This window comes from Protopterus annectens, chromosome 1.part0 (genome assembly GCF_019279795.1).
Source record: "Protopterus annectens isolate FY-2018-M chromosome 1.part0, PAN1.0, whole genome shotgun sequence".
Taxonomy (NCBI): Eukaryota; Metazoa; Chordata; order Ceratodontiformes; family Protopteridae; genus Protopterus; species Protopterus annectens.
In genome coordinates this window covers 904950512-904966207 of record NC_056725.1, presented here as the reverse complement: position 1 = coordinate 904966207, position 15696 = coordinate 904950512, and the positions used below count along the sequence as shown (strand labels likewise).

General features: G+C 38.2%; 1 protein-coding gene across 3 annotated transcripts in view; it reads left to right on the top strand.

Moving 5' to 3' along the window:
• COL12A1 (collagen type XII alpha 1 chain) overlaps positions 1–15696 on the top strand; it is a 589904-nt gene that overhangs the window by 140961 nt on the left and 433247 nt on the right. For 2 of the 3 annotated variants that reach the window (XM_044063907.1, XM_044063915.1), the window contains exon 13: positions 4122–4391. The exons of the other annotated variant lie outside the window; for it this stretch is intronic. In XM_044063907.1, the coding sequence (XP_043919842.1) occupies positions 4122–4391 (270 nt within the window). The remainder of the gene's footprint in view (positions 1–4121; positions 4392–15696) is intronic. 3 annotated transcript variants of the gene reach the window in all.

The following is a 15696-nucleotide window of genomic DNA, read 5'->3' as shown; positions in this document are numbered from 1 at the left end:
GTCCAGAATTTCTGAACAAAGAATTTAAGTATGTGCAAGCACTCTTGCTGTCTGCCTCCCACACAAATCTATGCACATGTAACTGGTACCTATACATGTAGCTGCATTACTTTTGTTTTATTTTCCCATGCTCACTACAGCTGGCTTTTCAAGACATTGTTATTGAAGAAAAAGAAAAATGTTAAGTCCTTGTAACTGAGCTGCATTACTTTTGTTAGCTGGGTCATTGTTTTACTTTTCTGGTTTTAATTTTAATATTTATTTATTTATTTATTTATGTTCACTAAACTGTCACGTTTAGTGGGCATAATCAAGATGTGGGCATTGTGGACTTGATACTGGCCTCTTCTCATACATTGATAGTCTGATGGAGTACATTTGTTCTCCATTAAGGTATCATCTGTGAGTGCTGGCAATTTATTTATTTATTTTATTTAACATTTGTTGGCCGGGAATGTCCGACTAGGTTTCACAGAGCCTGTTTTCAGTGGAGGCCCGGGGAGAAATGCTCCAGATGCATGTCTTAGGAATGTGGGAGGAAACCGGAGTACCCGGAGGAAACCCACGCGAACACAGGGAGAACATGCAAACTCCACACAGAAGGCACCCCAGCTGAGAATCGAACAGGAGAACCTCTTGCTGTGAGGTGACAACGTTAACCGCTGCACCACTGTTTGCACCACATTTAGACTTGGACATAGTGTTCTCAGATGTAAGTGGTACAAGGATAACCGATCTAGAAGCAGGAAACCATCTGAGAGCAAGTGATGAACAGCCTTGACAAAGAGACATGTCCTTTTCTGTGAAAGTGTGTGACCTTGGAGATAGTATAGCTAAGTAAGGGAGTGATAAAACCCTCACATGATGGGTGCAGAGGGCTTAACCACTGAAAAAATTATGTTTTGGCATGTTTTTGCTTCATAAATGTTCTCATTTTTCTGATCATTGCTTCTCTAGACTACTGATGTAATATCCAGTCTGTGAATGGTATCCTGGTAAAGCACAAATATATATATATATATATATATATATTTTTTTTTTTACATTTAATACTTGCATGCTTGATGACAGCAATATTTTTCAAGAGGAGAGAGAGAGAGAGAGAGAGAGAGAGAGGGGGGGGGGGAGGAATAGACTAGTTTCACCTTTAATCCTAATATGAATCAAAGAAAAACTAATTAAAAAAATATTCAGAACTGTATCAGCATTGTAAAGCAGGTTATTTAAGGTTCTATAATAATTGACAAATCACTAACAAACCATGAAATAAAATCATGCCAGGAAATGAACCCTAGAATATTCGGTAGTAATTGCTAGCAGAAGGTCCTTATAAGTGCTTTCCTTATTTGAGTTAGTAATGGGTATTAATGCTAACTACATTTGGAATGAAATGCATATCTTGCTTTCAAGTTAAACTGTACTATGTTTCATCATGGGCTCATTTGCACATATCTAAGAATATGAGAGATTGAGTCCGAGCACTGAATTCAGTCTTTCTTCGGGCAGTTTGTTATATTGTGTGCCATATAACTTATTCAAATGAAGTGATGTCATAGCATTTTAAATTTTATCCAACAAAAGTAAAACTCAAATAGAGGCTTTGAAGTCAAAAATGCCTGAAGGAAGGAGGCAATAAAAATAAATGATGCCACTGGTCACAGAGGAGTCCTAAGTCTTTTGTTAAAATGAAAAAGCAACAAATAGATTTTGCCTTCTGAAATCACCTGTGACAAATGAAGAAGCAAGAGCCGGAAAAGAAAATATACAGCTCTACAACTAATTTTCAAGATAAGCTAAAGTGCCAAATGCTGAGGTTATATTAGAATTTTGTGTGTTGCTAAGTATGTGTTCACAAAGGCTTGCTTTCCTGTAATCATTAACTGTGTCATGTCAGCAAATTCCAGTCTGTATAGCTTCCTGACAGATTTCAACTGATCTGTTTTAAGTTTTGTTTTAAAGCCCAGGCTTCATAACTTGACAGTGTAAAGAATCTTAGTCAGTTGCCCATTTTATCCTATTCAAGGAAACTGGAACCTCTGATACTACACATTATGAAAGGGAGAGTCTGGCAGCTAGAACAGAAAGTTAAGGCTGTGAGCTGTAGTTCCTGTGGTATATGATTTGAATTATTTAGCCCTCATGTGACTTTGAGCAAATCACTTAACCAGACATTGTTCCTGGGTCACCCCTGGAGATGGACTGTGTGTGTCCAGTAGGCATGCCTGGTTAACAAATGGGTATTATTATTAAAAAGTTTTGGATAGGTTCATAGGTTCATAGGAGAGTACTAGGCTAATGGCTTAACAGCCCTTACAAGCCTAGCCATTATTACCTGAATTTTACCCGATTTTCGATCCCTGAGTGCTAGAGGATAGTTCAGGCTTGTGCCTATGCCTTTGAGTATTTTACAGACTGCCTCTGTTCATTAGGGACATAGGCACCACCCCAGGAGTGAATCTGTTATTCCCCATCCATTGATCCAAACTGCAATTGAAGAGGGTCAGGGAAAGCCTCTGCTTTACATGAATAGGAAGGCTGTTCCAGAGAAGGGGTCAACTCTGGGACAAATATCTGTCTCTCCAGCATGTTTTGTTCATGTTACAGACCAGGTTTAAATCCCTAGATGGGGTGACCCTTGTGCGGTTTGTCTTGCGAATATGTAACAGTTCCATCAGGGCTGGATTTGTGAGTGGCTTGTAGGATAGGCATAAATCACCCTTTAATAGTTGGTAAGAGACATAGTAAGAGGATAGGGTTTTTAGTGTATCTGCATAGGGCATGTTGTTTGCACCCTGTAATTTTTTGTAAGGTCTCTCCAAGGCTGCTCCAGCAGTTGCAAGTGCATGCCAAAAGGTGTGTTGTACTCAATAATTGGTCTGATTAGGGCAGAGTACATAGGGATTATAACTTCCTTGGATCTGGATGCCATGCCTTTACTTATAAGCTATGACACATAGAAGGACTTCCTCACCACTGTGGACCCATGGGTGTCAAAGTTCGAGCTACTACCTATCTGTGTACCTAGATCTCTCACCTCTGAGTCCACTCATAGGGGTGTGCTATTAATGTTGTAATTTACAGGGGTATTTGACTTCCCAAAGGGTATGTTTATGCATTTTTTGCATTTAGTTTTTGGCCATGGATCTGGCATGAATCATTTGTCTGAATCAGACCCTTCTGAATGGCAAAAAAAGTTTAAAGGAGACATGAGTGGACAAAAAGCAGGAGCTGTGGGACTATTTCAGTGCTAAATTCAATTTTCCCATTCTTATATGGAGGATGCTTGATCTCAAACAAGTATCTCCCATCATGTTGCTAAGCTCTGCTTTATAACTGTATTATGCTAGCAGTACATTGGTGAACATGTACGCCCTTACCAATGACTAAAAATTATGAAAGCATGGAGCTTTTTCACTTTTGCATCATACATGGTAAAATACACATGCTTTTTAGAATGCTGAGAAGAAAACAGTCATTGTATGTAAAATTAGGCATGAAAACATACCGTGTAATGTGTGCTGAATCAGATCAGTAGTTACAATGTTCATGCTTATAATAGGTCTTATTTCTTGTCATATCCTTCCTGCTCCATTAACATAAACCTAGGAGTTTTATCACCACATCATTCCAAAACTGAATGTTGCCAATTTTGCCCTCCTTGCTGCAGGGCTACATTAATACCCAGCAGCTATGTGTGTTACATGGGGTGGAGACAGGGGACAGTTGACATTTTCAGATGCAATGCAATTTTTTACACAGACACACTGTATGTATGTATAAATTTTCAAACAACATGTTCATTTTATTCACTAACTCAGTTCGGCAAAGGGAATGTGTTTGTTTCCTTTTGGTAAATAACAGATTTGAAAACTGCTGCTTATAAGTAAGTTGTTTACAAGCAGAACTGACTTAGTGATAATAGCCAGTAACTCGGAATATAGGATAAGCTCTTTGGAGAAACTGCCTGGGTATTTCTACTAGATACATTTGTATTTTGGCTGCTGTAGTGATATTCTTTTTCATCTCCAGATTCATAATAAACATACCTAAATCATTTGAATCAACTCTTCTATTGTGCCATGCAGCTAATATCTTGTGTAATATCTTTTTTATCTTCATAGAGAGTGGTTCCCCTCGTGACTTGGTTACAAAAGACATCACTGATACCAGTATTGGGGTATCATGGACAGCAGCCCCTGGAAATGTCCAGAATTACCGAGTAACATGGAAATCACTTTTTGATGATGAATCCGGAGAAAAAAATGTTGCAGGATATACAACAGACACTGTCTTAGAAGGTCTGACACCAGAAACCACATATGAAATTTCAGTGCATGCTGGTTATAGAAGTGGTGAGGGAGATCCACTTACAGGCGAAGCGACCACTGATGGTAAGTTTAGCTATACACGTACCAATGGCTACGTTTTAAGAAGTTTAAATCATCTTATTTGATGTTTTATGTCAAAACACATAAGCTCTTAAAATTACTAATATGTGAAATACAGCATGTTTCAGACAATAAAGAAGAACTGTAATTTTCCAGATGATGTGTAATTTCTGTCTAAACTTAATTGAGTGATATTTTGCTGCAAAAATAGTGAAAAACATGCCTTAAATTTGATATAAAGAACAAGCAAATAGTACAAAACTAATCTCAAGCTAACTTACTTGCAAGTATTTTCCAAAGTTACTTGAATGCTTAATTTATCAAGTAGAGGTTCTGAAAATGGAAATGCCTTAAAAAACAAAAAGAGACATAATTCAGTAATTAGTATCTCGTACCAAAAGCCCCAGAGTCCGTGGTTAAAGTTTGATATTATTTTACCATCTTTATGGAGTTCCCATGCACATTCTCTGTCTCCATCTTTTTAGGTTTCCTCAGGTACTCCAGCTTCCTCCCACCTTCCAAAAGCATGTTAGTTGATTGGCTCCACTAAATTGTCTATACTTGTCATTAATTTTGCAGTTGTGTTCCAAGTCATGACCCAGACACATCCATGAAGGATGTGTTCTTTTCCCCAAGTAATAAACAATAAATAAAAGTAATTCTGAAGCAGAACAAATGACATTTTGCCACTAGAGCTTTTAAAAGGATATTGGGATATATATATATATATATATATATATATATATATATATATATATATATATATAAACTGCTATATGAGCTATCGCTGCACACATTTTATTGCCTGGTGAAACAGTGGTGTTTTGCGTCGCTGATATAATTTGTCAAATTATGTAATAATCAGAGTTCTTTATATCAATTATTACACAATTCAAGGATTTTTGCATTTATTTAATGTTTGTGTGGCTCTGATGTTAGTATATTTAACTTCCAGGGGTGTGGGGGCAGATCCCCCACATTTGGGGGTCTGTGGGCAAAGTCCCCCCTAATAAAAAGCTGTTGGTTTGTTTGTTTATTTTAAGCTATTTTTTTTCTTTTTGTAATCGCAAATGTAACCTCTTGGTTTATATTTGTGATTACTTTTTTGCAATGATTTTAGTGACAGTTAATGGTAATCACCAGTGAATTTGTCTGTTTTGTGTTTCGGTCAAACTCACTGTTGATTATTCATTATAAACTCGTGTGTGTGTGTGTGTGTGTGTGTGTGTGTGTGTGTGTGTGTGCATGATTCATAGTTAAATACTAGTCTATAAATCTGCAGATTATTGCAAGCCAAGCCAATAACTAGAGGCCAGAATCATCAAACCCTGAACCTTGTATCTGTGAGGTTAAGACCTTTACCATTATGTCAGCCCACCCTATACACACACACACACACACACACACACATATATATATATATATATATATATATATATATATATATATATATATATATATATATATAGGTCTACTTCAGATTGTTGAACTGCCGGAACTTTGAACTTCATATTGCTGAGACCATATGCAAAATGGTTCAATGTTCTAAAATAATAAAAAAAAAAAAAATGATGTTTTCATCTTGGTGACCTGAAGTTCAACATTCCGGCTGTTCGACAATCTGAAGGGATCCATATATATATATATATATATATATATATATATATATATATATATATGTGTGTGTGTGTGTGTGTGTGTGTAAGTACATACATATACTGCATATACATATATATTTATATATGTATGCACTCATTTATGTTTGTATGCATGTTTGATGGCTGACAATGAACCCACAACCTTGGGAGAAAAGCTTACATTTTTGGGTATGAGGGAAATCAAGGTACCCTACAAAATGCCATATAGCCACAGAAAGGACATTCCTACTCTACATAAAAAGCATCTCAGCCAGGAGTCAAACTGGATAACCATGAGTTGTGAAGGCAGTATTACTCCCTGCCTACCTCTCAGATGTCCTCAACAAAAACTACAGCCAAAAGATAACAAATGTAGATGTAACATAAGTGCATCTGAATGTGTATTTCAAATGAAAAAAAATCTCCAGCAGAATTTCTGAGCTAACTTACAACTAAGCATAGACATCCAAGACATAGGTTAAGTCACCCCAGCATATAAAAAGTTATGTAATGCTAATTTTCACTGAATATAATTTTAAGATGTAAAAATGTTCTTCAAGTAAATATCAGCTGTTAATGCAGCTGAAATAATAGTTTGTGTGTGCAGAAATATTTCTGAGAACACTAAGTAATACTTTACAGAAACTGTAATCCATTTGTTGTACATGCACTTCATATGTAGTAGTTCATAGGTCAAGCTGTGTGCCACCCAATTAATAAGTGAGGCATCAGTATGCGTTTATAAGAAGTGACAGTAGGTGAATTAGAGTAGAAGAAAAGGTGGCAGCATCTATGAGGATAAGAGAAAAATAAAAGTCTGAGCCTGAGTGGTAAAAGTTAAAGATCTGGTCAATTAAAGAGTAGTTTTGCTGCTAGTGAAAGTCATTACCACTAGAGAGATAATTCATTGTCTGTGACTGGTATTTTAGTTCCAGCTACTGTTTGAGGGGGGTTAGGTGGGAGATGCAGCGAGGTACAGTGATGTACAGAAGGCAGAAGATGAATATGTGAAAGGAAGAAAAAGAACATTTAATAATAAGAAGGATTATAGGTTTAAAGTTAGTTGGAGAAGGAACTGAGTAGAAAGTAATGTTTACGTTAGTTAATACTTGAAACGCACAATGTAAAGATATATACACAGACACACACACACACACACACACACACACACACACACACACACACACACACACACACACACACACACATTCTGAAAATTGACATTTTATGAAAATCAACATTCTGGAGCATTGCTGGTTTATAATGCGATATTACCATATTAGAACAGTAACGTCATCCATTGCGAACTTCATTATGCATTTGTTTCGCAGTTCTGCTGCTGGTGTAGTGAAAGCAGTTGGTGCCAGAATCTCCTCTTATTGCCACACTGCTTTCATCTTACAGACTTCACCAATTATACTCAGGTGATTTTTTTGAATGCCACTTTTGACACAGTATTGGGCTTTTTGGTTTGTCAGTGAAAAAATGCCTTGCAGATATGGAGGAAAGCAAGATGCACACATATATTAGAGACAGTGAACCCAAAGCCTAGTATAGTTTTGACATGTCCAGTGGTAGCAAAACACCAAAGGATCTGAAAGAAGCCAGTGGAGTTGCTGTGGTATCTTCCAGAACAGATGCCAGTCGAGATGTGGGTGTAATTGGGAGTAGCAGGGGTACCACAGTCCTCCATCAAGATGGGCAGCAGTCTAATTTCTGAGACCTTTGCTGACTATTCCACTCTGGAAGCAGTAAGGGATCATTATGCAGAACAAGAAGATCAGGATAATAATATCCAGAGGCTGTATGGTATGTGCTCTTTCCTCAGCCCTGGCAGACTTCCATTGCCCAGCATCCTATTCTGTAAGAAAAGTACGGCTAGAAAAGAGGTCTTAAACCTCATACAAAAAATGACAGTTCAAGAGGCTGCACTAGCCTAGAAAGGATCAAAATATTGTTCAGGTTCTTTTCAGATGACAAAATGACCACAGACAATACTTGATCTGTGTGTTGTAAATTCTTTCATTCTCAAAAAAGTCCTTTTGAATGGTCACAGTACAGTCTGTCCTTCCCTATCTTCCAGAAGGAGACTGGATATGCTCTTTCATCCTTCAGGATGCCTACTTTCACAAAAACAGTGCCAAGGAGTCCATGAGGTTTCTGCACTTCTTGTGGGACCAGCCATTATCAATTCTGAATATTTCAATTTCATTAGACATGAAGTGTCAGAGTTTCATCAGATACATGACCATAGTTGCAGTGAACCAAATGCTGAAGGGGTCATGGTGTTTCTGTATCTTGAGGGATAGCTCTTAGCTGCTGCAACATTAGTTAGTGTAATTTATGTGTATGAGTCTCTTCTGGGTCTTTTCCAGTCTTTGGGAGTGAGAGTGAATATCCTGAAGTCCCAGATGGAAACCTCTCACTTACTCACCTTTATGGGATACACACTAGACACTCTGTCTTATAAGGTTCATCTTTCTGTAGACAGCATCTTTCCAATACAAAACATGATACATCACAGTACCCAGGTTCACTCATTCCTTACCTATCTTTGCATAAATACCTTGGGACTCAGAACACTAACTATTTATGTGGTTCTAAATGCTATTTATTTTATGAAACGTTCTTCAGTGGATATCAGAAGTCCAGTGGCCTCAGATGAAGATTCCGGATTTCCACAAATAAGTTTCCAAGACTTAAAAGTCTCATTTGAGATGGCGAGCTTACTTGCCAAACCTGATCCTGGGAAATTTTGTCATGGTACTCACCCTTATAGTGTGGTCTCTCCATAGATCATTTACTATGGAGACAGATGGCTTAAGGAGCATGATCACAGTCAGGGCCAATCTGCACATCAAAGATATGAAGGGCAATTCTTCTTATCTTACATGGTTTCCAGTACTCCTTATCTCTGTGTACACTTGCCAGCTATATCAACAATATGTCAGTGGTTTGCTATATAAACACAACCAGAGCGGAACTCACTCCTATCACCTGTGTTGAGATGGAGTGAAGCTGTGCAAACAGATTATGTGCACTAACTGTTTTCTGTTAAATGACCTTATTCCTGGTAAGGGCAGGTGCCTAGTGGAATGGCATAGTGATTGCCTACTGATGCCAGACAAGTAAACTCTCAGCCTGTCAGTGGCAAGGAATATCTTTCTATCACTAGAAGAAGCCTTGCTGTAACCTGTTTGCATACCTGGCAAACATCAAACACACCAACTCATTTTCCATCTGCTCTTTTCACCTCTGGGTGAATGAGCCAGGGATGCTGTGATACATAAATGGTCCCTAAAACTACTGTTTTCTGTCATTTACCATCATTCTAAAGTTCCTTCAGAATAAGAAACTTGGCAAGGCCATGATCAGTTTTAAATTAGCATCAGGTTTTATTTCCTCTGCTTCTGACTTATCTGCCAGACAAGCCCTTACAACTAAGGCCCTTCAGAGAATTTTGAACCAGGCATCTGACAAGCCACACACAGGCCCCTACCCTCTCCATCAAACGGCATCCTTACTCCATTTCCAGTAAAAGTCAGGGGACTTTTTATCATGACATGGCGTAAATGGACATGTTTCTAGCTGGGCTACTTTCAAAAGTCAGATCCTGTCATTGCCCATTGTCAGCACTTTATGTTTCTTGTTGCAGATTTTTGCTTAGTGCTTTAAGGGATGCATGTAAGGTCCCTGAAGGCGGTTTTTGCAAACGCAAAAAAAAAATCGAAAGCAGATTGCTCAAACTACTTTCACCCACAGGGTAGATTTGCATTTTTTCCACTGTTGTGCAACCCAGAGTTGTTATATAAAATTCTGGATGGTGCAGGGAGATCTTCCCCCTGAAAAAAAAATGCATTTAATGTTCGCTGAATGTGGTTTCAGCAGACTAGTTTAAGTTTTTTGTGCTTACTGAAACTATGTTAGATAACTCAACAGGTATCCAGTTTAAGCTATTTCTTTGTTAAAATTAATCTAACAGCAATTTTTTAACTTTCATCAGGGTTCTAACACACTGTATGTAACTTCTATCAGAGTTTGCAAGACTTTTTATAGAAGCAATTTCCTTATCTGATCTCCTGTGAAGGATCCCATGACATCTTGGGATTTAAGCTTTATTTGAGTGAAGGTGACCATTCCTCCATTTCCCAGCCTCTACAACAGATCTGAAAATTTTATCCTGAGAACTTCTGGTAGTCATTACTTCCACCAGAAGAGTTCTTGAATTGCAGGTTTTGTGTGTAGAACCTCCATATATGTTATTCTGTAAGGAGATAGTGTTTTGGGGAACTAATTCTTCATTCATGCCCAAATTTTTCACAGAAGTGAATACTAGTCAGCACATTACCCTGCCTGTATTCTTTTCAAATTACTCTTAACAAAGGGGAATAATGCATGTTGCATTGGATTGACATCCACAGGTAGGGCAAATTTTGCCTGGGTGGAACCAAATCTATCATAAAAAGATTCACATTTATTGATATCATTGGACTCCAGGGTCATTAAAAGTGCTCTATTTTCTCCACCTGTTTTTTTTTCAGAACAATAAAAGTACCACCTCAAATCATTAGTGGTAGACCTATTCCTAATCACAAACAATTATAGATCTGTAACCACCCTGACACCATTTATACCACTGGCTGGTTACTTCAGCTTACCCAAACTGAGCCAACTGCTGCTCAATCCTACTTTAGCTCAACTTATCTCAACTAAAAAAAAATGAAAGACAAACTCTTCCCTCTAAACCATCACAGACTGAAGGCACAGCATCGCCCTTGGCTGTTTGAAGATATCAATAATCATTTAAAGCTGAGCAACTCCAACTACTATGCCTCTACTTAGCCCACAATATCCACAGACTGCAAAGCACAGAAACCAAAATATACATATTTGTTCTATTTGCTGACCAAAATAGACACCACTGTGATGTACTGCAGCTTCCTATTGCAAAAAAGCCGACTGTGCTTTTAGGCACCTTGACGTTCAGAATACTGCATATTAGTTGCAGTCCCCGTCCTAAAACAAAACTAAACTTCTACTTACAGATCAGAACTATTCACTTAGAAGCAGCCAAGATAACATTCTCTTGCTTGTCTGTGTGACTATATAGCTTTTCTGCTTTGATTTTCATACTCTGTTTTGTCGTTTCATGAGGAAAAAACATGAAATAAAAAAACATCCAACAGAAAAAGTACTCAGATTTTAAAACAAACACTATATGCCTGCAGACCTGCACAGAGCTAATAGCTGATATTTTCGCTACACAAGGTAGCTTACAACTAAAAAGGCATTGATTGGCATTGTCCTAGATTTGCACATGTCTTGTGCATGGTGTTAAATGCTCTTTTTAACATTGTGGAATTGTAAAGTATGTCTGAATCACAGCCAAAGTATATAGCTGATATCATGTGTGGCCCTTCCCACTGTAAACAAACAGTTGCCTTCTTTGTATGTAATATATTCGAAATTCAGCTTTAGACTTTGATCATTTCTTTCCACAATGAAGACTGAAATGCCGTCCTCTGAGAATTTTAAGTTTTTCCTGTCACTGTCTGATTTCCCAATTTGGTCATATTTTCCAGCCCATATTCTGCATTCTACTTTTTTCATCTAAGTTTTCCTTTTTATCTTATGTAACTGAAAAAAAAATGCATTGCTTTCATTTCTAGATGATTTTTTTTTGGGGGGATATTTTTGTACCTCTCTAACCATCGGCTTTCGGGCATTCATTCTAAATCTGTCTTTTTACATCACTGAAAGAGGGAGGGAAGAGCCAGTGATCATGATTGTCATCTAGTGGGATGAGAAGCTTTTTCCGTCTGGTTTCTAATGTTGTGTGCTCTGTTAGCCAGTGCTGTGCAAGTGAAAGTGAGCACTTTCATATAGCTGTAATGCTAAGCTGAAAGTCTTTCTACACCTTGGTGGGCTCCAGGGTTGGCTGTATTTCTGGGGCTTCCACAGAATGGGGTTTTAGCAGCTTCACTCGACCATCTCCATTCCCCAGAGTGTGAGATCCCATTTAAAACCAATCACTCCCACCCTGCCATGGCCTGCTCCTCCAGTGTCAGGCCTGTTAGTGAAACCTTTCTTTTACAGAATAGTCATGGCTTCAACCTCTGTACCATGGAGGTAACTGTTTCTTACTGAATTTTATTTTTGTCATTGTGAATGTAAATATTTTTTCACTACATGTTGAACCCCTGTCAGAAACTTCTCACACACCTTGTCATGTTTGTTCCTTTGTGTCTCCTTCAACCTCATTATTAACTTCCTCTGTGCCTGCCAACCATCCGGCCAAGCATTACAGCCTTCTGGCCTTTTCCTCCCTTGTAGGTAAGAGCCAGTCATAGTGCAAGCATCTTGCAGGCTGTCACAACAGATGTTTTTGTATGGAGTTCTGTCTAATCCTATGGATCTAAGCCTGCTTTGAGACAACATTTTGGGGGTTAGGGGTATGCAGCAGCTTTGGGAACAAGTCATCCCCTTCTAGGAAATGATGCTACATTCTCCATCATCTCCCTTGTCCAGTCTACAAGCTGATGCCTTTTGCATCTGTCATGTCCTCTCACTATTGCCAAGAACTCAACTGGGGATGTTTTTCCCTCCAAGATACACACACACACACACACACACACACACACACACACACACACACACACACACACACACACACACACACACATACACACACACACACACACACACACACACACACACACACACACACACACACACACACACACACACACACACACACACACACACACACACACACACACACACACACACACACACACACACACACACACACACACACACACACACACACACACACACACACACATGCACACACACACCTATCTTCAGGCAGCTTAGAATATTGTCAGTTCACTTGGCAGCATGTCATTGGAATATGCACATCTAGGAAAAGCCCACTTGGACACAAGGAGGAAGAAACTGCACATCTAGGAAAAGCCCAGTGGACACAAGGAGGACATTCAAACTTTGGCTAGGAGGCCCCCCACCTAGGGACTGGACACAGAACTAAGTAGTTTTGGGCAGCAGCACAATGTAATTCACTGCTCTGCTACCTCCGTGCAACAGATGTTCTAATATATTCATGTCCTACTCAGTGTACTAAGCCTTCATTTTCAGTTATGTCTGCATCAGCCTGTGCAGCTACAATCATTACATGTACATTATTGCTTAACAGGTGACATAATTTTCAAAACTATCTATTGCACAACCCCCTTTTGTTCAGTTCCTGTTCTGCTTTGTTTAGCAATTCAGCATGGTACTCACTATTCTCAGGTTTAAAAGACTTATTTGTGTTTCCACTGCATTTTCCAGAAAAAGGGCATGGTTTGAATGTTGCTTATTTTGTGACATTCTTGCATTAACTATATTGTAAAATCATGCTATTTATTCTTGATTTAAAACAGTAAATGTCTTTTTAAGTAGATTGTAATTACTTGCAGTTTTGTGCCAAACATGCTATTGTCCTTGTACCCTCCAACAGCTGAATTTCATTTAAGCTCATTAGTTGCCATCCAGAGTGGCTCATAAGTTGCTGCCTTATTTTTTTATTACAGCTGCTCCATTCTGAGATATAAATTCAGGTTTAAGCCATTTGTTTATGTTGAACATTATCTGCACACAATGTTCATAATCATGTACAATTTGTTGCAAAGGCATTTGCATTTGTTGTTGAAATACTTGCTGCCACACGAAGTCAAATATGGGATAGAATTTCATGTCTTGGATCTCAGCACTGCAGTGATGTTCCATCTGCTTTTTTCTTTTGTATTAAACAGCTTTATCAGCAGTTTGCCCTCATGAGCAATCACCTTCTTTTGGTCAACACATTACTTTGCACCATACACAAAAATGTCTGGCTCTCTAGGGTACCTTGTTAATTGGCACCTAACTCAAAATAACAGTATTTGCTAACCGTATTTGAGATGTTTTAAATATGTATTTAGGATTTTTTTATCCACTCATTCCTGTGTGCTTTAGGAATGTGTTAATCATTATTCACTGTTATTCCCTGTTATAGGAAATATGCCTGCAATAGCAAAATTAGGTATGCATACATCTGCACAATGATGTTGTAAGATGACTGTGTCCTTCAGATAATATGCACACGTACATTCTCCGCAAAAGAATCAGTTTATCAACATGTTTACAAGACTTTACAGAAACCAAAATGGTATAGAGTTCCTTTTAATTAACCCTGAACACTTTTTCATTGATTCAACAGCACTTAATAAGGTCTTTCCTTTGCCAGCAACATGCTGAGAAAGATGCAGGTCTGCAGTGCCTGATAGATGTTTGTTCATCAGATGCATCATTTAGAAGTCAGATGTCCAGTCAGTATTTCTGTAAGTTTACCATATTTAAATACTTCTCAGGAAGCTAGTCACAAGATCTAATGAGGGTTGACTGCTACGGGCAGTTTTTATCAGCTTGTAGCTTTATTGATTATGAGGTTAGCTTACTGTGAAATACTATCTGGGAAAGAAAATGCTGCACAATGGCTTGAAATGACAGCAACCGTCCTGTCATCTTGCTTTTAATAAGTGCCCCCTCGCCCATACACATACAACACACACACTCAGCATCATCTGGTATTATATGTGCAGGGACAAGGTTAAACTGCTGTGGAGTTGATGTCATTCTCAGTGGGTGTATCTTGACTGTCCTCTCACCACACTCAGCACTGTTCACCTTCTTGTTTCTGGGATTTAAGTATAAGCAGTGCATCCTTAGAATCTTTTAATGGGTGAGGACACGGAGGGCACAGGTGCTTTTAAAGGAGAAAGGCAAAGCATTTTTTAATGGTGGCTATGTCCCAATTTTCAGATGTTTGCTTTTTGTGTATGAAGTAGCAGATGTGCTGTTATCTCATGTAACTTTCTGAGACCTTTATTTCATGAACATTATTCAGTGCCGAGAGAAGATAAAAAGGTTTCAGAAGCCCAACAGAACATCTGAGGTGCTTTATAGTCTGATTGCTCATCTCTCTAAGGAGTGGTCACTCAGATTGCTGCACTGTTTGTGAGTTTATGTATAGGTCATTATATGATACCAATGCATTTTAAATAAGTTAGTTATTAGATACTTACCCAACTATCAAACATGTCACTGTATCATTTCAACTGAGCATTTGAATGTGAATATAGGAGTTGAGTAACCTGATTAAGGTTGTTTACATCCCTCCCTCCATCCCTATTTACCTATTCATGTGCCTGGGCTGCTTCTTAAATCCAAGTCAGCTGTGCCACACTATGGGCTTCATCACAGACTCTGCCGTAAAACAAATAAAATGTATGACTTTTGCTTATATAAGGCTTGAGTTGTTTACAACATCTTACTGCATTCAGTCAGAAGACATAATCATTCTGTTAATGTACTCTAAAAACAACTAAACAAACATCCTAAAAAAAAATTAATGTCAGATATTGGCTTATAAACACAGATTTTAATAAATGGGACGGCAGCTAACAACTGGTGTCCTAAAAGCATGAAAGTTACCAATTAGAAATCCAGTGGTGAAAATCATTTGTAATTGGACATACATATCTTGCATTGTATTACAAGGTGTAATCCCTTCATTTCAACAAAAGATCCACTTTGTTTTATATAATAGGCAATTTGTTTGTTGTTTGGAC